The sequence below is a fragment of the Quercus lobata genome, chromosome 4 (assembly GCF_001633185.2).
Source record: "Quercus lobata isolate SW786 chromosome 4, ValleyOak3.0 Primary Assembly, whole genome shotgun sequence".
Lineage (NCBI taxonomy): Eukaryota > Viridiplantae > Streptophyta > Magnoliopsida > Fagales > Fagaceae > Quercus > Quercus lobata.
In genome coordinates, this window is record NC_044907.1 from 7,207,550 (window position 1) to 7,232,758 (window position 25,209).

Consider the following 25,209-nt stretch of genomic DNA (forward strand, 5'->3'; position numbering starts at 1 on the left):
CAAATATTCAACATCAAGCATAAGCATATGGTCATTGGTTTTTCATTCACTGTAATATTTTCTTAACCTTATAATTTCTCTATCCATTCATCTCCCTTTTATTTTGACTCTTCTTCTCCCCATTTTTTTTACTATAAAAAATTGTTATTTTCTCTTCCATTCAATTCGTATTTTGCTCACACAAAAAAAGTGAATATTCTCTCATTCACCGTAATATTTTCTTAACCTTATAATTTCTCTATCCATTCATCTCCCTTTTATTTTGACTCTTCTTCTCCCCATTTTTTTTACTATAAAAAATTGTTATTTTCTCTTCCATTCAATTCGTATTTTGCTCACACAAAAAAAGTGAATATTCTCTCTCTCTCTCTCTCTCTCTCTCTCTCTCTATATATATATATATATATATATTCTTTCTTTTGGTGGATGTTTAATTCTTTAGATTGATGAATTTTTATGTTTAACTCTACTTTAGGTTGATTTGATTTGGTTATATTTTAATTTTTTATCTTTTTAATTTTATTTTCTTTGTTTATTGCATATTATCCTATGAAATTACAGAATGATTTAATGTTATTCTATTACATAACATGACTTAGATAATTTGGTATTTACAACTATACATTTTCTTTTGAATATTCTTCTACTCATCTTCTTTTATATAATTTTGTTATTTGTCTCGCATTCTCTTTCAAAAAATGTGATTGTTCTCTCTCTCTCTCTCTCTCTCTCTCATTAATTTTTTCTTGCAACTCTAATTTAAATTAATGATTTTTTTTTTGTGTGTCTCTACTTTTGGATGATACACTTTGGTGGTTTTTTTTTTTTGAGTTATTTATCATATGTACTCTCTATCTCTCTTATAGTTTTGGTTTGAATTAATTTTTAGATATTTTAGAAGTGAGATGATTATGTATTTGAATGTTTCTATAAATTATTTGAGTAATATCCATTATAAATTTGTGATGAGATATGATTATCATAATAATCTTTTTCAGAGGATGAGAGATTCAAATAATTGATTTTGGAACTTAAAAATTTTAGTTGTAGAAAAAAAAATCATAACACACTATACAAAAGTTTGAATGGTATAGATAACTTGAAAAAAAAATAGTGTTTCTATCTTTTATCTCAAAAAAACAAAAATGTTATAATATCACATGTACTCTCTATCCCTCTTATAGTTTTGTTTTGAATTAATTTTTAGATATTTTAGAAGTGATAATTATGTATTTGAATGTTTCTATAAATTATTTGAGTAATATCCATTATAAATTTGTGATGAGATTTGGTTATCATGATAATCTTTTTAAGATAATGAGAAATTCAAATAATTAATTTTGGAACTTAAAAATTTTAGTTGTAGAAAAAAAAACCATAACACACTATACAAAAGTTTGAATAATATAGAACACTTGGAAAAAAAAAGTATTTCTATCTTTTATTTCAAAAAAATAATGGAATAATATCAATCGAATGCACCTAAGTTTTCCACCAAAAAAAAAAAAACTCAAAATAATAGAATGATATATTTGTAGAGATGGAGATATGAAAAATAGTTTTAGAAATAATATCTCCAATAAGTTTTATAGGATAAATCCTTCATTATACTACATTACAAAATAGTTGTATATTCTCACACATCACGTGAGTCTGCGACTGGTTAAAGTAAAAGCTGAATAAGATTCTTTGTTTTTTTGTTTTTTTTTTTTTTTCTTGTTAGTTTGCAGCTTAGCATCAGATTTAAAACAATTTTTTTTTTTTATACTAAATAAAAATTCTACTCTAACCTAATCTAAATGTATATATGTGAGAGAGCGCCAAGCTCAACTGCTTATTAGTGGAATGCTAAAAAATAATAGAAAGAAATCATGTAAGTATTAGTGCTTTTACTTTCGTAAGGTAACCATGATTAAAGTTGCTTAATCTATCGGTGGGAAGTTTTGAACATCAATTCAAACAATTAATATACAAAGCCTTTATCTTTTTCTTTTCTTTTTTTGTCGAAAGCATTTATCAGTACAAACAAATTTATGTAATATAATATCTATAAGTGTGTTTGGATACGGCTTATTTTGCTAAAACTAAAAAATTATTGTTGAAAATATTGTAGATAAAGGAAAAATTTAGTTAAAATAGTACAGTGGGGTCCATAAATAATGCCAAAAATTTTGAATAATATAGATCACTTGAAAAAAAAAGTATTTCTATCTTTTATTTCAAAAAAATAATGGAATAATATCAATCGAATGCACCTAAGTTTTCCACCAAAAAAAAAAAAAACTCAAAATAATAGAATGATATATTTGTAGAGATGGAGATATGAAAAATAGTTTTAGAAATAATATCTCCAATAAGTTTTATAGGATAAATCCTTCATTATACTACGTTACAAAATAGTTGTATATTCTCAAGTATCACGTGAGTCTGCGACTGGTTAAAGTAAAAGCTGAATAAGATTCTTTGTTTTTTTGTTTTTTTTTTTCTTGTTAGTTTGCAGCTTAGAATCAGATTTAAAACAATTTTTTTTTTATACAAAATAAAAATTCTACTTTAACCTAATCTAAATGTATATATGTGAGAGAGCGCCAAGCTCAACTGCTTATTAGTGGAATGCTAAAAAATAATAGAAAGAAATCATGTAAGTATCAGTGCTTTTACTTTCGTAAGGCAACCATGATTAAAGTTGCTTAATCTATCGGTGGGAAGTTTTGAACATCAATTCAAACAATTAATATACAAAGCCTTTATCTTTTTCTTTTCTTTTTTTGTCGAAAGCATTTATCAGTACAAACAAATTTATGTAATATAATATCTATAAGTGTGTTTGGATACGGCTTATTTTGCTAAAACTAAAAAATTATTGTTGAAAATATTGTAGATAAAGGAAAAATTTAGTTAAAATAGTACAGTGGGGTCCATAAATAATGCCAAAAATTTTGAATAATATAGATCACTTGAAAAAAAAAGTATTTCTATCTTTTATTTCAAAAAAATAATGGAATAATATCAATCGAATGCACCTAAGTTTTCCACCAAAAAAAAAAAAAACTGAAAATAATAGAATGATATATTTGTAGAGATGGAGATATGAAAAATAGTTTTAGAAATAATATCTCCAATAAGTTTTATAGGATAAATCCTTCATTATACTACATTACAAAGTAGTTGTATATTCTCATGCATCACGTGGACCTATGACTGGTTAAAGTAAAAGCTGAATAAGGTTTTTTTTTTTTTTTTTCCTTCTTGTTAGTTTGCAACTTAGCATCAAATTTAAATCAATTTTTTTTTCATATACAAAATAAAAATTTTACTCTAACCTAATCTAAGTGTATATACGTGTGAAACAGCACCAAGCTCAACTGCTTATTAGTGGAATGCTAAAAAATAATAGAAAGAAATCATGTAAGTATCAGTGCTTTTACTTTCGTAAGGCAACCATGATTAAAGTTGCTTAATCTGTTGGTGAGAAGTTTTGAACATCAATTCAAACAATGGATATACAAAGCCTTTATCTTTTTCTTTTCTTTTTTTGCTGAAAGCATTTATTAGTACAAACAAATTTATGTAATATAATATCTATGAGTGTATTTGGATACCGCTTATTTTGTTAAAACTAAAAAATTATTACTGAAAGTACTGTAAATAAAGATAAAAGTTAGTTAAAATAGTACAGTGGAGTCTATAAATAATGCCAAAAATTTTGAATAATATAGATCACTTGAAAAAAAAAAGTATTTCTATCTTTTATTTCAAAAAAATAAAGGAATAATATCAATCGAATGCACCTAAGTTTTCCACCAAAAAAAAAAAAAAAACTCAAAATAATAGAATGATATATTTGTAGAGATGGATATATGAAAAATAGTTTTAAAAATAATATCTCCAATAAGTTTTATAAGATAAATCCTTCATTATACTACGTTATAAAATAGTTGTATATTCTCACATATCACGTGAATCTGTGACTGGTTAAAGTAAAAGCTGAATAAGATTTTTTTTCGTTTTGTTTTTTTTTTTTTTTTTCTTGTTAGTTTGCAACTTAGCATCAGATTTAAATCAATTTTTTTTTTATACAAAATAAAAATTCTACTCTAACCTAATCTAAGTATATATATTTGTAAGAGAGCGCCAAGCTCAACTGCCTATTAGTGGAATGCTAAAAAATAATAGAAAGAAATCATGTAAGTATCGGTGCTTTTACTTTTGTAAGGCAACCATGATTAAAGTTGCTTAATTTGTCGGTGGGAAGTTTTGAACATCAATTCAAACAATGGATATACAAAGCCTTTATCTTTTTCTTTTCTTTTTTTGCCGAAAGCATTTATCGGTACAAACAAATTTATCTAGTATGATATCTATGAGTGTGTTTGAATACCGCTTATTTTACTAAAACTAAAAAATTATTGCTGAAAGTACTATAGATAAAGGTAAAAGTTAATTAAAATAGTACAGTGGAGCCCATAAATAATACCAAAAAGTGCGGTGGGACCCATGAATAGTAGCAAAAATAAGCTGAATAATGAAATAATTTTAATTTTTCATTTCAATCCAAATGTACACTATATATATATATATATATATATATATATATATATACTAACTATATAAGAGCATCCACAACAGTGGAGCATCCACAGCAGTTGGTTTTTGTGAGTGTCTCGCGGGTAAGGTTTTCCCGCAAGATACCCGCGAAACATTTTGTTTTGCTGAACTGTCATAACTGATACATACTTTCTATACCCACACTATATATACCCCCATTACCCACATATGTTGAGGAGTGCTTCTGAGAGAAAACCCTAGCCACAAACTTTGAGAGTTAGAGATTGTTATACTCATAATTCTCTACACAATTACTTGTGGATTTTCCTCTACTCCTACCTCTCCATTTTCATATCCTTGAGAGGTTAATAGCCCAAACACTTACCACACCTTTTTAGAGTGTCAAGTGAGTTTTTGGTGCTGCTGAGAAGTATTGGAATAAGTCAGGCTTTGGCGGATGCAATTGGACATATTGTGGGATCCGGTAAGCTAGAGAAGACAAGGTTTCGACGTAACCCTGTTGGAGCAAGAAGTTTGGAGGGTTTAGGTGCACTGGATAGATTAGGCTTGGAGGGTCTTCTACTATTCATGTATCATAACTTTATTCTCTAGTGGATTATTAATTGTTTGGAGGGCGGCGGAGAGGTTTTTCGCTGAAAACTTCGCTTTCCTCTTCGATAACACATCGCTATTGTCTTTGTGTTTGCATCTCTCTTCCCTTAATCTTTGCCTTTTAATTACTGCTATGGTTGTGATTAATTTTGGTTTAGATTGTTTTACCAATTCTGTTTTAGCTTATTTTCATATTCCGCACATATATTGTTTGATTATAAGCTTGTGTTGGTAAGTTGTAAATTGAGGGTCTAAACATTCATAGGTGTTTTACACACTATTTGAACTTTCAAACTTTTTGAAGCAGTAGATTATGAGTAGTGGACAATCACTTTTATTGTTCATCTAATTATATTGCTAACTTCATTTAGAGAAAACACTTAATTAATAAATTAATATCCAGCTCCTGCACAAAAGTAGTTTGTCTACTACAATTTTTTTTTAATTAAAAAAAAAAAGACAGAAAAATAAAAAAGAAGAAGAAGAAAGAAGAAAGAAGAAGCCCCAAACATATATGAAGAGTGATACTGCCAAATACCTTCTGCAAAATGTATCATCTAGACCATACAACTTCTCTTTTAAGAGCTCTTGCATTAGCCTGTGTAAAATGGGCTAAATGTAAAACTTTGGGCAAAAAACCCCCCCCCCCCCCCCAAAAAAAAAAAAAAAAATCACCTTTATTAGACTTTAGACCATCTATATTATACGTTTCCTTCCGTAGTTATACTAACCATGTAAATTTGCATAGGTGTTGTTCATGTGTAAAAGAATTATTTTATTCATTTCTTAAATTTTACTTTTTTTTATAAGTATGTGTCTGTGTGTGTGTGTGAGTGTTTTCAAAAAGTGGTTATGTAAAATGAAAATAATAAAAAATGAATAAAGAATGAATATTTTATTGAAATAACATTTAAAATAAATAATCTAATGTGAGTGATGCTTTTGGAGTAGAGGTTTGTGTGGAAAGGGGAGCTGTTTGATTAACAATTATGTCACAATCCTCAGCGTAATGTTGGTAAATTCTTAATAAATTTACATTTTTCTTATGTATTTAAAGTCTTGTATTTTTTTATAATATAAGTTAAGGATTTACTTATATTTGCTTCTTCTTTTTTAAGTAATTCAAAAGGTATATAGGATGAATAGTTTGTAAGGACTAAGGAGCACTATGAACAATTTCTTATTTACAATATATCTTGCTTTATATAATAATTGAATGTAAAATGTATTATGTTTTCTTGAAAAAAATTTACAAAATTTAAAATATTTTCAAATAACAAATATAGATAGCTTGATTTAGAAATTTTAATATATTGCATCAATTATACTTTGTTAGAAAATAATAACATCATTTAATTTAAGAAGAGTTTGAAACTAAAACTTATAAATCATTTACTATTTTCATTTTTTACTTAAAAAAACAAATTGTCAAATTTTTCCACACAAGCAACTAGCATTGAGTATGGACTAATAGTTGTGCCAGTGGCCTAATTTCAACATCCACATGATTTGCCAAGTGATATCAATCTTGCATCCTAAAGCAACCTGAGCTCTTACCATACTATTGGATAAGGCAAAAGTCTTACCATCTTCAAACATCACAGAGGATAACACAAAAAAACAGAGCCACACCCACCTATCCATCCAATTCCATGGCCACCATATTCTCACCCTCAGCCCTCTTCTCCTCCACCACCACAACCCCTACAAAACCACCTCAAACTCCACCTTCAACCAAACCCCACCTCCCTATCCCACCTTCCAATTCCAAATCACCCTTAACTACCACCTTAACAACCACTTTAACTGCCACAGTCCTTGCCACCACAATTTTAACTTCCTCTCCTCCTTCACTAGCTGACACTCCAACCTACCAGCTCTACTATGGCACTGCTGCTAGTGCTGCTAACTATGGTGGCTATGGTGGCAACTCAAGCAAGAGAGACTCAGCTGAGTACATCTATGAAGTCCCAGATGGTTGGAAAGAACGCTTAGTTTCAAAGGTTGAGAAGGGTACCAATGGAACTGACAGTGAGTTCTACAACCCAAAGAAAAAGTCAGAGAAAGAGTACCTCACTTTCCTTGCTGGGTTTAAACAGCTAGCTCCTAAGGATGCGGTTTTGAACAACTTGGCATTGTCAGACGTATACTTGCAGGACTTGATAGCCAGTGCCGACAGTGTGACATCTGAGGAGAGGAAGGATGAGAATGGACAAGTTTATTATGTGTATGAGATTGATGGGGTTGGTGCACATGGTTTAATTTCTGTGACTTGTGCCAACAATAAGCTTTATGCTCATTTTGTTAATGCTCCTACACCAGAGTGGAATAAGGACAAAGACATGTTGAGGCATGTTCACGAGTCTTTCAAGACTGTTAGGTCGTTTTAGTTTACTTTGTGGGATTGTTAATAAAGGGGAGAGAAAGGTTTTGGGTGTTGTGTATGAACTTGATACTAATTCAAATTATAAATATTTTTCTTTTAAACTTTCATTTTGCTTGCATTTGCAGTTGAGTTTGTTCAAAATGTATGTTCAATTAGAAGTTAGAACTTCACTGTGAATTTAACTCAAGGCCTTCTATTAAGACATGAAAAATGTCCAACATTGATTGAATTGAGGCTGTCAAGGTTTCTGGTAACCTATGATGTATACATTTTATATAAGGTCCAAGGTTGAGCCATATAATTGAAGATGGATCCTTTAAATGCATTTTATTCCTTTTAAGATTTGGTGTTTGATAACCGTGGTTGAAATATTGTTTGTGCATCTGTTTGGAATTGATCAATTCATCCACTGCTTAGTTGTTTAGGGTCCAAAATCTGGAAATTTCAATCCTAATGGCATAATTTTTAGTTAGGATAAAGTCACATTTAATTGAGTCATTGTAGCACTGAAATATGGACCTATAGTGATTTTGGGTAATGGAAGAATGATCGACCTTGCACATATGCTGAAAGTGAATACCATTTTGCTTAAGACTTCTTTCTGTGATTTTCAATTTTTGAATAAGGAATGGTAGAATACTTGGAAAGTATGAAAGTGATAAACTGAATTGAGCAGCTTAAGAAAGATCTCAAGGGTTCACCCTCTTGAGACCTGCTGTCCTCTATGGTTTACAGAAATTTCACGTTGCTTTGTCCTCTTTTTTAGCTTCAACATTTGGCATGATTTGCCAAGACCTTGTAACTCAACTAGCACATCCCTATGTTTTCAATAGTAACAAGGCAAATCCCCTTTCCCCCAACTATCAAATTATCAAAAAAGAGAGAGGGGGGGGGGGGGGGGGGGGGGGGCGCAGTTTGGCTGCTTCAAATGCATGGGAGATAGGGTGTGCAAACCATGGTGCAGCCAAAGATGGGAGAAGAATTGTTGGTAAACATGCTTGATTTGACAAATATGCATGATTTCTTTGTAGCTGCAGGGTAGCAAGTGAATCTTACAAATGCAGTAATGAATATCAGGGCTTTTCAGTTTTCAACTTGCTTGACAGTCACCATTTGGCCAAAATCTTGAGAGTTCTTCATATGTGGCTGCTACATCTTCTCTTAGCCATGCTTGAACTGCCAATGGAAACCTTAATGCCACTGATTTCAGTGTAACATGATATAACTTAGGAAGCCCGAATTGTTGACATATTGAGATGAAATGGTTTTATTGAACAAGCTTTCATTTCTGATTGAAAACAACAATTTGTACAACTTCAAGTTTTGAGTATCAACCCAAATGATTCTACTAAGACATTTGTCTAGTTTATTGAAGTGAAGTTTAGTTCCATCATCAGATGAAAAGAGAGTCTAATCTTTATATGTACTCTAATATGTCATCCTAATTTGGAAAACTTATGAGAGGCTCTCACAAATTGCTTAGCTGCCTTTGCACATCCACAGGCCAAATTATACCAAGCAGAGTAGCCAGGAATGTATGAACTATGAAGTGCCAAGATATGTCTCATGAACAATCTACTTGAAGTAGCTTCTAGTGTCAATACATTTTTTTTTTTTAAAGTAGCTTCTAGTGTCAATACATACTTTCTTGCTCATAATTAAATAAAATTGTGTTCATATATTTGGGAGATCCCAAATGGCATCCATCATTACAAAACACAGAAAGTAGATTCTAACATTCTAGTCAAACTGACCTGCTTTCCAGTATCCCCAACAAAACCAAAAAACACTCTGGATTCAAGACTCTTCAGCCTTATCAACTATACGACTAATTTTAACGGTTGCCACTTCTATTTTCTAAAGCATCAAAGGCTGATTACAATCTAGATCAGATGCATAACACATATCATGGTATTAGTAAGAATTATCAGCACTTCTTGTAATAATCTTTCACCTTGAGCCAAATGTGGCTAATACAAAGTGAACCCATCATCATAGGAAACATGCCACCCTCGTCGACAAGGTGGGGCATTTTCACCATACTCAGCACAACAGCTCCATCTTTTCTTCCAATTCGCACTTCCAGTGTTTGGTCTATTATTCTTTTCATTCCATTTGTAAACAATAACTCCAGAGCGGTCACTCCACTCTCCATCAATTCCTTGGTGTGGCGGAGCCAATGCAAACAATCCCTTCTCTCCTACAAACATTACAAGCTTAAGCTAAATATATATATATATATATATATAAATTAAAATAAATAAAAAAAACACAATGGTTTTACATATGTTATAGAAACCCAATATCAAATGACAGCAGCTTAAAAAAAAAAAAAATTTAATTAAATGCATAAAAGGTTTGAAAAGTTGTGATCACATAATAAATTTCTATGTGAACTGTGATATATGAAAACATTAGGAAAAAAAGGTGTATGTTTACAAATGGTGAAAGATTGATGATTTTAAATTGTGTTCCTTACGGACATTTTGGCAAGAGAACTTTAAATAAGTTTTATTTGTAGTTACGATTTCTCTTAGGTATTTTTCTTTGCTTTCTGAATTCTATTCTCATATGAACCAGATAACGTTTGCCGTCCCTCTGCAACATCTATCTTGAAGCCTTTTTGTTAGAGATAGAGGATCATATTTAGATTTAGAAAGAAACATTGTTCTTGGTATTCAGGTCTCATGGGTGGAATGAGTGGAGGGTGAGTGCAGCATAGTGGACCAGAGCAGATTAGGGTTATATGTGTGTGTGTATATATAACTCTTGTGGATGTAGGCACACAGCAGAACCATGTGATAAATTACCAATAGTCCCAAATGTTTAAGCCATTAGGAAACCGTGAATTTAATCACCTAACCATAATTCCAACACTTCTTCCGTGTTATCCCAAACTTCCCCTTAATAAGTGAGGTCCAACACATGAGATTGGCAGCACATGAGATTAGCAGAGACGTGGTTCGAACTTGGTATCCCCTTCTCTGATATCTCGATAAATTGCCAATTATCCCAAAAACCTATGCTACTTGAAAACAGTGAATTTAATCATTTAACCATATTTCTAACACCATTTATATTCTTTATGTTGATTTCTTTCCCTTTTTCTCTTTACTTTTCACTAAACTGCATAGATCAACAATCATCAACACTCTACATGTTCCTAACCAAATTCCAATTGGGTGTAGCATTTTCTTTTCTTTCACAGAGGGTAATTTCAAGTTTGATTAGCTCAATTTAAAGCTTATACTCTGTCTATAAAAAGGAAACCTTGAAAAACAGTGTCATCAACTATGAAGATATGCATTTTATCAAAGTTAATTCACTATCATACATAAACAAAACATAAATAAATAAAAACAAAACAAAAAAAGAAGCTATTGTTTAATTGAGCATGTGATATAGATAAAGATAATAGCACATCTGATACATACCAGTGGTGTGGCCATGGAAGGAGCAAGCAGTTGGGGAATTATCTTTGTCCAAGTAAAGGGTGTTGCACCTTAAGCACCTTTTCTTTGTCTGTACTTGTTTTGTACTTGGTTCAGTCTGGTTGATGTTCAAACAAGACCTGATCTTTTTCCCACTTATTATTAATGGCTTGTAATGGCTGAGGAGGCTTTGAGAAAGATTGTTAGCAAAAGCCATGTCAGCGAACTAATTTTGAGAAAGGAAAGTGGAATGGGCTACAAGGATGAGGTGGGGTTGTGGGAAATATATTAAAAGTTTTGGGGTAACTAAAAAAGCCCATGAATTTTGGGCTTTGTTATAAACTGGGGTTAGAATTTTGGGGGCCAATTATTTTTCCCAGGCTTCCGTGTTTATCGATAGAGCTTTAGAAATACTACACATGCTTTGGTCCATTATACTTTCTCATCCATACTTGCATCATTTCATATCATATACTGTATTATTTAGTATATTCTAAAAGTTGGGCTTAGAAGACATGTATGTGTCAAATGATTGAGTCAAATTGAAGAATTTTTATAGATAAAAATAATAATTTTTTTTTCCTTTATCAACTTTTTTTCAACTAGTTTTTTGAAATAAACACAAAAACTAATTATTACTATCAATTTCTATACTTTTTTTTTTCTCTACATTTTTCTTCTATCATAAAATCAATAAAAAAAACAAAAACCAAAAATTTTTCTATGAGATGTGGCAATTTGTTTTTAAGCACAAGGCTTCTTTTTCTTTCTTTATCAAAATTTTTTTTTCTCTTTACCGTTATCACTAATTTTCCTTCTCTTATAATAATTTTGTTATTGTATATTTTTTTATTTTATGATTTGATACAAAATTTTATTAGTTTAGATTAAAGCAACGGTTCTTCTCCAAAAAAAAAATTAAAGCAACGGCAGTTTTTTTTTTGGTGATAATCCACATAAGAAAATAAAACTTCAATAGTTAGCAAACCAAATTAACCTTTATTTTTTCCCCTCAAAAAAAAAAGAAAAAAAAAAAACCTTTACCTTTAAATTAATTCTCATTGGGTAAGACTTCGAAAGTCTAATAAGTATTTAGATAAGCATGTATGTTTGAAAAATGAGTTGAATTAAAACTCTACTTGAACTCTATTGTGCTCTATTATTTAAGGATGCTAAAATCAATCAAAATAAAATTTAAAAACAAAAAAATAATAATAAGATAAGAACTACAGAAGAAAGGATTTGGCTTTTTTAGTGAGAAGAATTTCTTTATGTGAAAAGAGTTTTCTTCTTTCTTATTGCCTTTGTTCTTCTTCAATTTTTCTATCAATGTAGTTCAATTAATTTAAATGTCAATTCTTTTTTTTATGACATTAACCCTGGATTTAATTCTAAGCAGTATTTTTTTAATGGAAAAAAAATTTAAGATCAATTCCTTAGGTGTCGTATCTTAGGTTTCTCAATGAAATTCAACTATGTGAGTGAATTAGTCGATGCAACAAAAAAAATTTGTCTATTCAAAGAATTACTAATTCAACTGTACAATTCATTAGTCAATGCAATTACATAGTCAAATTTAATTTTAAAATATAAGGTATAACATCTAAAGAACAGAGCCTTAGCTACCAACAATACTAGATCCACCTTTAACAAATATATTATATTAAGATTGAAGGATTTTGAGTTGGTTTAATTTCAACCAGTACCCCCACAAACCCCCCCCCCCCACCCCCAAAAAAATAATAATAATAATGGATTCAAGACTCTTCAGCCTTATCAACTATACAACTAATTTTAACAGATGCCCCTTCTCTTTTCTAAAGCATCAAAGGCTGATTGCAATCTGGATCAGATGCATAACACATATCATGGTATTAGGAAGCAATTATCAACACTTTTTCTTTTCTTTCTAATCTTTCACCTTGAACCAAATGTGACTAATATAGAGTGAACCCATCATCATAGGAAACATGCCACCCTCGTTGACATGGTGGGGCATTTTCATCATACTCAGCAGTCAGCACAATTGGCACTTCCAGTGTTTTAGTCTATTATTCTTTTCATTCCATTTGTAAACAATTACTCCAGACCGGTCACTCTTTCCACTCTCCATCAATTCTTTGGTGTGGTGGAGACAATGCAAACAATCCCTTCTCTCCTAAAAAAAATATTACAAGAGCTTTAGATCAATATGAAAAACACAATGGGTTTAAGGACTGAATGGACCGAACTAGACTGATGTGAATGGAAATAGACCGAATAGACCGAACTAGACTAAATGGACCGACTTCGCCAAAGTGGATTGATTTGAACCTAAATGGACCAACTGAACGAATTGGATAGAACTGGACTGAATTGGACCAAATAGACAGAAGTATACTAAATTGGACCGAAGTGGACTAATTGGACTGAATGGGAGACCTAAGTGACCAAATGGACTGAATTAGACCGAAATAGACCAATTAGACCGAAGAAGACCTATTTGGACTGAAATGGACCAAATGAACCAAGTGTACCGAAGTGGACCAATTGGACCGAATAGGACCTAAGTGGACCGAAATGGACCAAAGTGGACTAAATTGGACCGAAGTGACCACATGGACTAATTGGACCGAACTGGACCTAAGTAGACCAATTGGGCCGAATTGATGACGAGGACCAATTGGATTGAATTGGACCGATGTGACCAAATGGACCAATTGGACCGAACTGGACCTAAGTGGATAGAAGTGGACCAAATGGACTGAATTGGACCAAATTGGACTGAAGTGGACCCAACTGGACCGAAGTAGACCGAACTAAACCAAATTAGACGAAAGTAGACCAAATGGACCAAAGTGGACAAAAATGCTATACTGATATGGCTTAACAGAATTGTAGCAATAATAAATGCTATGATTCAACTTTTAAATATTATATAGTTACGCTGAAAGTAAATACCATTTTGCTTAGAATTCTTTTGGTGAAATTTAAATTTTGAATTAGGAATGGTAGAATATATACAAGGAAAGTATGGAAGTTATAAACCGAATTTAGAAAAGAAATCATGCTGCTTGAGCACGATCTCAAAGGTTAACCCTCTTGAGACCTTCTGTCCTTTATGATTACAATAATTTTATGTTATTTTGTTAGTAATAGGCCTAGATTATAACAAATAACAATTTTTCATCTAGGATTTTTTGTAAAATTGTTATGAATAATATTCACGTATGTCCATGTGTAACAGTATGAAAGGTGTTGACTAATACGGACCGAATGGACCGACGTTTTGAGAAAGTGGTGTCTTAATTAACCTTTGATAGATTATTCCACTTCTAACCCATAAAGAGACATCTTAAAAATCTCATGCACCAGTTCCTCAAAAAAAAAAAAAAAAAAAAATCTCATGCACCAATAATGTGCATGGTAGATTAAACTTAGGACCTCTATGAGATCACTCTCTAGACCAATATATCCACCACTAGGGGTATATTACTACTATAGTCCTATATTGACATTGCTTATCACATCACGGCCAAATTAAAATTCCCCTAATCAAAGCCTTTTTTTCAATTAAATATCTGACTCATAAAATGAAGTGGAAAAATAATTTTTCTCCCTTTATGTTTGGGGTAATTCACAATTTCCTCCCTTATCTTTGATACTAACTAATTTCTCCTTCTATGTTTGAGAAATAAGCAAATACCTTAAATTCATTACTTTTTCAGTTAAATCCAATGAAATTGTAATTATTACAAATACAATATACAAAAATAACAGTACAATTTTCAACTTTTTCTCTTTTTTGTAGTGTACAACTAATAATTTCTTTAAAAAATTTCGTTAGATTTAACTAAGAAAATAACAAATTGGGGGTATTTGCTTATTTTCCAAATATAGAGGAGGGAATTAGTTGATTTCAAAGATACATGGGAGAATTGTGAACTACTCCAAACATAAAAGGGAAAAAAAAATGTTTTTTCCCCTAAATTAAAAATATGGAAAATGAAGCTATATAAGGGTACTAAAATAATCTAATCTTATGATATTCTGATACAATATTCGTTGGCACTTGCCAAGTTCTGCAGTGCTCATCTCTCAAAATAAAGAGAGAAATTTTAAGCAATGTATAAGCAAATAAGTCAACAAAGCCACATTATATAAGTCACATTGTATTTGCATCCTAAACCCTACACTCCAAAAGAAAAACCAAACCAACAAATTGGTAGTAGTAGTATACCAAGATGAAACAAATAGTTCCTTCCTTTTGTTCCTCATCCTTGTTCATTTCTCTTTTACTAGCAATAATCCTATGCAGTAGCCCTACACAATCAATAGGGCAAGATGTGCTCAATGATATATGCTCCAAGACTGATGACCCTTCTTTCTGCTTACAAACCTTAAAATCCGATCCCCAAACCGCCACGACTGACCTCCTTGGCCTTGCCGAAATATCAATCAATTTGGCCAAAACCACTGTCAGTGAAACTCACACATTTGTTAAGTCACAACTTGCTCAGACAACTGACCCCAAACTCAAAGCGCAGTACTCACAATGCAATGACTCCTATGATGATGCCACTGGTAATGTTGACTATGCAAATGAAAGGTTGAAGGCTGGTGACTATGGTGGAGTAAGCTCTGCAGCATCAGCTTGCATGGATGATGTCTCTGACTGTGAAGATGCAATCACTGGTGCAGCTTCCTCTCTCCCACAACAGAATAAGAAATCTAATGAAGTTTGTCTCATGACATTGGTTATCGCTAATCGTCTATTGGAAAAAAATTAGTGTCAATTCTTGTACACCTTTTGATGAATAAAAATTTTAGGCCTCATTTTGAGAATTTTACAGCTTTTACTTTATGCTGTACTTTTTTCTCCCTCCTAATAAATCCTCTCGAGTTCAAATCAATGGAATCCGCTTAAGGTTTATGTTATTATATTATAATTTCTAAATAATATGTTGTTATGATTTATATTGTTACATATAGGAATAAAATTTTCATAATGAAATATACTTCTCCATTTTTATTTATTTTTGCCTACATCTTTTCTGAGATTCTATCTTCAGAGACTTCTTGGAAGTTGTATGTGGAAATGCGTAATTGTTCTGACTTTCTAAAAAGAAGGAATTTTTTTTTTTCCTTCTAGTAATAAGACTGGAGTTAATTCACTTATATAAAAGCCAAAAAAAAAAAAAAAAATTGATGGATTCAATTTTTAATTAGACACCATTTATTCTATGGACAAATTTTAGTACAGTGAAATTGACCATTTCAACAAAAACATTATTACTTTTTCAAAGAATCACTAAAATCAGTTATACAATTCAATTAATCAATGCAATCACATTCTTTTCAAAAAAAAAATTAATAATAATAATGCAATAACATGATTGAATTTAATTGGAAAACATCATAACATGAGGAGTGTTCGTGGTGCAGTGCAGTGTGATTTTGGACTATTTTTAGTACCTCACTTTGTGGTGCAGTTTAGCCAAAACCATAACTGCATCACACCTCATTTTTGTGGTCATATATGCGGTGCAATTTAGAATTTAACCAAACCCATAACCACACTGTACCTTATTTTAGCGGTTACATGTGTGATATGATGTATAAGATGTGGTTTGAACGATTTGAAACCAATATATTTTTCAAATTTGGACTTTTCCTACCCAGCCCATAACTAAATTTTCCCTTTGTTTTGGGTTAAGTTTTAAACTATTGAGTTAGTTTTTCTTTATTTTGGATTGACTTTCCTAATCAACACTTACTAGGGTTATTAAACTTTTTTTTTTTTTGAAAACAAAGGTTATTAAAATATTAATAATATGTTTAATATTAAAAAAATAAATATATTAATATATAGAGAGCGTGCAATGCAATGCGGTTAGTGCAATTTTCTTATTATAAAACTGCAAAGCAATGCATTATTACCTATAGTGCGATGTAGTTATGTCATTTTGCGAGCGATTTTGGTGCGGTTTGTGTGGTTTGGTGAACACCCCTTCTATAGAGTTAGGTCACTTTTTTTTTTTTTTAATAAGATCACTTATCTTAGTCTTCTATATTTTGCATCATGAAGTTTCACCCTTTCTTCCTATCATTATCCCTTTTTATTTCTCCTGAGGAGAGGACACCCAAAGAAAAACAAAAGGAAGTTTCGATCAATTTTATGCAAATCTTGACCCTTGAGGATTGGAAAACGCGTCATGACCTTGTGGATTTTGCTAAATTTCAGAGGCTAGTCAATTTTCCAAATGCATATCAACTATATATAGTAAATGAGGCCAAATTAAAGGGCTAACCCCTGAAGATTCGACTCCATTACACATAAGGATTAATCTTCGTTGAAAATTTAATTTGGTTTGGTAACCCATGACTCCTTTGTTTTGTGTGTGTGTGTGTGTTTTTTTTTTTTTAATAATCTTGAAAATATAGAAGAAATATTAGGAGTTGCATCACTTTTATGAATTTGGGATTTTGTAGTTAATTACAAGTTGGTATTTTTGGCATTAGAGGAGGAGGAGAAGAATTTAGGACTCCGATACCCACATATATTGGGATAATTGACATAAAGAAAAAAAAAAGATTTATTGGAATAATCAATTTAATTTTTTTTCATATATATGCACGAATGGTTGAAATTATAATAATTGAAATAAATGGCCAATAGCATTTAGGTATTATACCCCGAAAAATGAGGGAGATAACAAAATTTTATTAGTAAAATTGATCAATTTTGCTAATACAACTGTATCAGGAAAACTATTTTTAAATTGTATTAATATAGAGTGAAGAGAGAAAGAGATGAATGAGTTAGAAAGCTAAGGTCGGGCGTTAGAAAGCTGAAGGGTTGCCGTTTGAAATTGTAACCGTGGAATATAAAGGATTGTTATTTAAAATTGTAACTATGGAACACAAAGGATTACTATCTAAAATTGTAACCATGTAAGAGATAAGGTTGAGAATTATTTACTTTTTATTAGTATTTCTAAATTTAGGAAAATTACTTTTAAAAGTAGGACAAATTCACGAAAAAAAATAGTAATGACATGACTGCTGATGTGGCTCAACCTAAGCGTAGCAACATTAAATACTACACTTTAGCTTTTAGTAATATATAAATATAGATAAGTCTCTCAATACATCTTATTCCATACCCTCCCAAGGAATCAAACCCCAATTCGTTGGTAGAAGAACACCTTTAAACATGAAACAAATAGTTCCTTCCTTTTGTTCCTCCTCCTTCTTGTTGATTTCTCGTCTACTAGCCATATTCCTATGCATTAGCCCCACACAATCAAGGTTTAGTGTGAAGATAGGCAATGATGTGCTCTCTCAAATATGTGCCCAGACAGAAGACCGTAATTCTTGTTTGAAAGCTTTACAATCCGACCCCCGCACGGCCTCCACTAACCTCTATGGCCTTGCTCAAATCTCAATCAACTTGGCCAATGCCACTGCCACTGAAACTAAAACGAAGATTAAGTCACAACTTGGTCAGACCACAGACCCTAATCTCTATGACAAATACTTACACTGCCTAGATTCTTATGTCAATGCCGTTAGTAAAATAAACTATGCAAATGAGAGGTGGAGCATCAAGGACTTCCTTGCCCTCGAAGCTGCAGCATCTGATTGCCTGATTGATATTAATACCTGCAAAGATGTAACAACTCCGGCCTCGCCCTTTCTTCCACAACAAAATGACAAATCGCATCTGCTTTGTAGCGCAATGCTGACTATAGCGAAAAGGCTTGCTGCAGGGAACAACTAGTTTTCTTTTTGATTTTGTTTTTGATAGATGCATATGTTGGAAATAATGTTTGAAAATTGCCCAAATTAATTAACAAATACAAAGCAGATTAGAGATATAAGATGAGAGTGTAGAGAGATATAAACTTATCGATTTGAGCCGAGGCACAAAACTTAATCCGTTGTCCTAAAGAAGCGATTTCACCCCACTGGAATGACTCCGTCAGTGCAAATGGCTCAAGTGGTTGCTCTCCAGGATACAACGGTAGTTATGTTAATGTGCACTCACAAACAGAACTTCGAACTTGTCATTGGATGCCCAATACTAAGATTGAAGAAAGATAGAGGAAATAGTAAATTAAATGAACTCCAAATTTTTTTTTTCCTGCTTCTCATGGGTTTGGAAGAGGAATGGCCTTTTGGTTATATAGAAGAGCAATGGAATACTTTTAGCAAAAGAGTTGACAAAACCCAACACAAAATTTGAGAATCTGCCGTGATATAAGCACTCTATAATTACCCCTTTGATTTCCTTCAACATTTGCTAGTATTATAGGAATATTTGCTAGAGATTTGAATTGGTTAGTGTAAGATAGGTGAAAGTGAGAAAGAAAAGTATTGTTTTTTATATAGGTATATACAAGGATAGGTTGTAATAATGATGTTCGAGTTTGGAAAATATGGTTTCATAAAGTGAAAATTCAAGTTTTAGAATTTTCTAAGTGAAAATTCGAAAACTTGAATTTTCTGTAGAATTTTTTAGTGACTGTTCAGAAAGGTTGAAAGCGTTTCAATCTCTGTTATCCGTTTTATGAAAAAATAACTAACTCTCCATACATGCCTTTTCATGAAACATAACTCTATGGGTATAAATAGAGACTAATGTTCACTTGAAAAATAACACAAGAAACACAAGAAATCCTGTGGTCATTATCCAAAATTGCTATCTGTAAAGCCCAACATCTTAGTTGTATCTTGGGGACAAATTTGCGATAACCCTTTAGCAACAAAAGTGTGGAGAGCAAATATTGTCTAAGGAAAACAATATAGTGCCTCCAAGTTATCTATTTTCTGTTTGTCTTTTGTGTTAACCTTATTCTTCCATTATTACTTTGTATAATATCCCCAATAATCTTAGACAATATTTGACTACAAGACAAGGAGTAAATGATGGTACAACTTTGAAGATGTTGAATCATGGTTTGGTGAAATTGGATCGCTTTGATGGAACCAATTTTACACAGTAGAAAGAGCAACTGGCTTGGATTTGAAGAGTTCTTCAAATGATGAATCGATCTTAAAGAAGATTCAATGGAATAAGGCTTAAAGAAACAAGTTTCTTTGTTGGCAAGACAAAGTGATAATTCTTTCACATTGTGAATGCATTAAAAGCTATCTTCATGATTTGAACATTGAAGGTACAAATTTCTTGTTCAAGGGCAATTTGAATTTCAAATTGATTGATGAGTTTCTTTGTTAGAATATTTGCATGTGTTGCGAATTTATTTGATTTGAGATATAAGAATGAAAGTTTAACATGTTTAAATGTTATAAAGTGAAGTAGAAAATCTAAAGGATGGGAATTTAAACTCTTAAAGTAATAGAGTATATGAATATTTTCCTAAAGGATTTTCTAAACTATGTGAAGACATTAAGAAACATGTCAGGAGATCTCACTTTAGATCAATTCAGACCACATCACTGAATTGAAGAGGAAAGTCCGGTTAAAGGTGTATCTAAAACCGATTCTAAAGTGAATGTGAAAAATGTTAAAATTGAAAGTTCTAGTAAGAACAATAAACACTTGAATGCGAATAAGAGTGTGAATTGTTTTAGAAGAACAACTCTAAGGATCCCAACAATGACAAGTAAAATGTCATGTTTCCTTTGTAGAAAGAAAGACCATTACATTTGAGAATGTAAGTTCTTAAAGAATAAGAAGGATGAAGATGGAAATGCCAATGAAGCAATTTTCATTAAGGACATTATTGCTATGGTGAGTAATGTATGTAATAAAGATCACTATATTTCATATGGCTGTAATTACAAATCCTTCCGATTAGTGTTTTGATTCAGGTGCAATGTTGCATGTGTGCAACTACAAGGCACAATTCAAGACTTATGAGAAGTCTTCCATCGAACTAGAGGTGCTTGTGGACATCCCTAGTAAGGCAAAAGTTCAAGGAAAGTGCATTGTTGAAGTGAAATTGAGTTTTGGCAAGAAGTTCTCTTGACCAATGCTATGTTTTCATCTACTTAATATCAAGAAAAGCCAATTTGTTATTTAAAAATGGTCTTGTCCAAGAATGGGACATTAGTAGGCAATGGATATGCTACTATCTGAGTATTATTTATCAATATGTTTTGCTTATATTGTTGATTCTTTATTTGTGACATGCTAGATTGAGACTTTTAAATTTCAAATTCTTGAAATTTATGTCAAAGCATGATATAATTTATATAAGCATGATGATTTGAATTGAATGGTGTATTAACTAGAAATGATGAATATTTTTAAATGTATATTATTCTTTGTGAGAAACATGTCATAATATACCAAAGTGCAATCCCTTATACGCCCTAATAAAATTGTTTGGTCAAAAGAGAGAACTCTATTTGATATGGTGAATGCCATAAACTTGAGTGCAATTAAGCTAAGTTCCTATTTGATCAATGGGAAGAAGCTTTGCTTAGTGTATACTATGGAGGTATTGTGCATAACATCATCCATCAGCCATTCAAAATAGTAAGTTAGGAACGTTTTTAAAGAATTAAGAAAACTAACATCTCGAGTTTTAGAAACTCGAGATCCATATTATAACTCGAGTCCAAAAGACTCGTTATAGATCTCGAGTCTTTAAAACTCGATTTCCATACAAAAAAATTTCACCTATAGTGGCGTTTTTAAGCCTTACAGTGACGTTTTAAATCCCTATAGCGTCGTTTTTCTGCAAAAAATTTTTATAAGTACAGGTTTAGGGGGTCCTATAGTGGCGTTTTAAGCCCTATAGTGACGTTTTACAGACCTATAGCGGCGTTTTTTCTCAATTAATGGAAATCGAGTTTTTAAAACTCGATTTTCAGCCTGATTTTTTTCCCACTTTAGCTTAATCCACTTACAAATCGAGACTTAAAAACTCGAGTTTTATCTTGGAACTCGAGTTTTAGACACTCGAGATGCTAGTTTCAAAATTGTTTTGAAACGTGACAATTAACTAAATTTTTTAATATTTGTTGTTATTTAGAAAAAAAATTCGTATACTATGTGCATAATAGAGTTTTATCTCAAAAGTATTTCATATGTGTTATGAAATGAGAAAGTGACCAAAAGCTTATCATTTTAAACTGTGGGGGTGTTTAACCTTTTGTAAATAATAGACCAAAGAGGACTAATTAGTCAAAGAGCTATATAATGTGTATATGTAGGTTTTGAGTAAATTCGAGGGTATGTAGTTTATTAGACTTAATGTCTAATATAAGAGTGAAATCAAAGGATATTGAATTTATTGTGTTTAAATTCAAAGATGATTTTAAGGATACCCCGATACCTACTTAAACACGAGTAAATGACTCCAATCTTAAATATCACATTAAGTGATATTAAAGATTTAAATGTGGTTCACCAAGTGAACAAATGTGGAGTCAAAGTTTGAGAAATAAAAATGATTTTAATCCAAATTTTATTTCATGTGAAGCTCTTGTTTACCTTATTAAAGGTAATCAAAGTGTAGTCCTAATTAAATAACCATGGTATTCTTTGAGGAAAGTGATCCTAAAGTTTTAAAAGCTTTATGCTTTTAAAAAGATGTAGCTTTCTATTATAAAAGCTATTAATGATGAAATAGACTCAATATTATTTAATAATAATTGGATCTTATTGGATCTACATCTAGCTTTAAAACCAATTGGTTGTGAGTGGGTATTAGAATAGGATATAAAATCTTTTGGTCTAAGGTTAATAGTAAAAGGTTTGAAACAAAGGGAAAAAGATAGAATTTTGATATCTATACACTAGTAACTATTTGTGTTATTAGTTTGATATCTTTAAAACCATTCATATAATTTTAAAGAAATTCACTATATTCTATTATTACATTTTGATATATGTAATTATAGTGTGTGTATATATGTGAATTTTGGAATGGTTGAGAACCCTAATTGTGGGGTTTAGAAACTCAGATTGTGGAATTATGATTTCTAAGAAAGTGTGGGGATATAACCCTTAAACGAGTCATGGACTCATAAGAATGCTAATGTGCATCAAAGATGTACTTGATAAAGGTATTGAGAATTAACATCGAGGAATGTTAAATTCATTGTAATTAAATTCTGCCATGTGTGGTAGATGTCTCGAGTTTAAACAATCACATATTGTGATCCTATTTTGAAAGTACCTCTTTGTGAAATAAAGAGAGTACAAGTGAGTTCATTAATTGAACATTCAATGATCAATAATGAAATATTGGATTGTGTCTCCACATATAATTTAAGTATGCATCATATAGATGTGAAGTGACTTTCTTTAAAAGTGATCTTGGTAAGGAAGTTTGCTTGAAAGACCTGTGGATTTTCATTTTCTTACTTAATTAAATGAAAGTCTTTTATGAATGAGAATCAAGTAAAGAAATATAGTGGAGATGTGCTCTATATTAATCTCATTTTGAGATTTATGTTATCTCATTTTGTTGAGATTTGAGTAATCTTATTGTGTTGAGATTAGTGATTTCTCATTCTTTTAGGAACTGTGTAATCTCATTGTATTGAGATTAGTGTTGAGAACTTACTTCTTAGATTTTAATATCTTTAAAGAGGCAAAGACACTTTGATTCCAATATTAAATAAAGAGATTACTAGAAGGGCAAATGCATACCTCGAGTTTGCTAATGTATTTAGTACATATTACATATCATGTATGGAACTAAACTAGACAATGCCTTCACAATATGTAGACTTTCAAAGTTTCTAAAACTTGAGATTGATCTCTAGAAAGTACTTAATTGTGATGAATATCTATTATATAGAATATTCAGGTTTAATTCTATTATTGATGTGAGTAATAATATCTATGTCTAGTTAGATAATCACTACATGTGGGGGTGCTATGTGTAAGCATTAAAGAAATAAGATGTATTTCTTACTCTACTATAGAATTAAATTGAGAGCATTGATCACAATGGTAATGGACAAGGAAATAAATTGGCTAAGGTTTTGATGAAGTGTCGTGGCTATGACCATAGTAAGCCATTTCTTGTACTGTAGTTGTAAAACCACAATGCGTATGGTATACATGAGTTGTATACAAAGTGAACTTAGACTTAAAAGTCTAAGATAAGAATATGTAAGGGAAGTCAAATGTGGTTGGACTAGTCTTTTACCTATGTAATTCTATATATAAAATAGGTTCTTTACCGAAGTGTGTCTCAAGACTTGGTAAGGGTATCATCCATTGGAATGGGACGAAACCCCTTCTTTTAAGAGAATCACCAATAGTGGGAATCCAACCTCGAATTGATTTAATCTAAAGAGGTTTAAAGGGTAACAACAAGCTATTGATACATGGTTAGTAAGAGCACTAATTTTGTGTCTCATTCAGGATGGATTAGTGTAGACTGTTATGATGAAATTGAGGATGAGTTTTAAACTCTTAATGAAGTTCATAAATCATAAATGTCTATGTAACAGGGACATAAGAAGAAACTTCACCTTTGTGAACATAGGAGTGGCGCCGCTTCTAGCAAGAGTAAAAGGGTTTTCTCTTGTACATGTTCATCAAACCAGGTAGAGCTCAAGAACATAATAGTGCTAACAACTTGGATTTCTAAATGTGTTGTGGATGCTCTCATGTGTGTGTTGTTTTTTATTTCAACACAAAAGAGTTTTGGTTTAAGCACCAAGCTACTGTTAACTCTGTTGATTTCTTGAGCAATTACACTAAAGGGAGGTTTAAGTTGAAAGACACCTTCCATTATGCATGATAGGATATCAATCAAGTGAGACATATATTATTACAACCTAGTGGGGGATTGTTATATATATATATATATATATATATATAGGTATATACAAGGATAGGTTGTAATAAAAATGTTTGAGTTTGGAGAATATGGTTTCATAAAGTAAAAAATTCAAGTTCTGGAATTTTCTAAGTGAAAATTTGAAAATCTGAATTTTCTGGAATTTTCTGCAAAATTTTCTAGTGACTATTCAGAAAGGTTGAAGAGGTTTCAATTATTGTTAACCGTTTTATGAAAAAAATAACTAACTCTCTATACGTGTCTTTTCATGAATAGAGGCTTATGTTCACTTGAAAAATAACTAATTCTCTATACGTGCCTTTTCATGAAACATAACCCTATGGGTATAAATAGGGGTTTATGTTCACTTGAAAAATAACACAAGAAATCATGTGGTCATTTTCCAAAATTGCTATCTATGGAACCCGACATCTTGGTTGTATCCTGGGGACAAATTTGCGATAATCCTCTAGCAACA

At 31.5% G+C, this 25,209-nt stretch overlaps 4 protein-coding genes across 4 annotated transcripts; 3 read left to right on the forward strand and 1 right to left on the reverse strand.

Moving 5' to 3' along the window:
- The first annotated feature begins 6,655 nt into the window (after nucleotides 1-6,655).
- Nucleotides 6,656-7,653, forward strand: LOC115986782 (thylakoid lumenal 19 kDa protein, chloroplastic). The gene has a single exon (XM_031110084.1). It carries the CDS (start codon nucleotides 6,813-6,815, stop codon nucleotides 7,548-7,550), a length of 738 nt encoding a protein of 245 aa, XP_030965944.1. The 5' UTR covers nucleotides 6,656-6,812; the 3' UTR covers nucleotides 7,551-7,653.
- A 1,551-nt stretch (nucleotides 7,654-9,204) lies between these two features.
- On the reverse strand, nucleotides 9,205-11,219 carry LOC115983904. Its single transcript, XM_031106760.1, has 2 exons — nucleotides 10,981-11,219; nucleotides 9,205-9,746 (listed from the first exon to the last, which is right to left on the reverse strand). Exons 1-2 carry the CDS (start codon nucleotides 11,192-11,194, stop codon nucleotides 9,517-9,519), a joined length of 444 nt encoding a protein of 147 aa, XP_030962620.1. The 5' UTR covers nucleotides 11,195-11,219; the 3' UTR covers nucleotides 9,205-9,516.
- Nucleotides 11,220-15,200: 3,981 nt separating this feature from the next.
- On the forward strand, nucleotides 15,201-15,746 carry LOC115984490 (pectinesterase inhibitor-like). The gene has a single exon (XM_031107513.1). The coding sequence runs from the start codon at nucleotides 15,201-15,203 to the stop codon at nucleotides 15,744-15,746; it is 546 nt and encodes a 181-aa protein (XP_030963373.1).
- A 2,426-nt stretch (nucleotides 15,747-18,172) lies between these two features.
- LOC115984491 (pectinesterase inhibitor-like) lies at nucleotides 18,173-18,739 on the forward strand. The gene has a single exon (XM_031107514.1). It carries the CDS (start codon nucleotides 18,173-18,175, stop codon nucleotides 18,737-18,739), a length of 567 nt encoding a protein of 188 aa, XP_030963374.1.
- The last annotated feature ends 6,470 nt before the right edge of the window (nucleotides 18,740-25,209 follow it).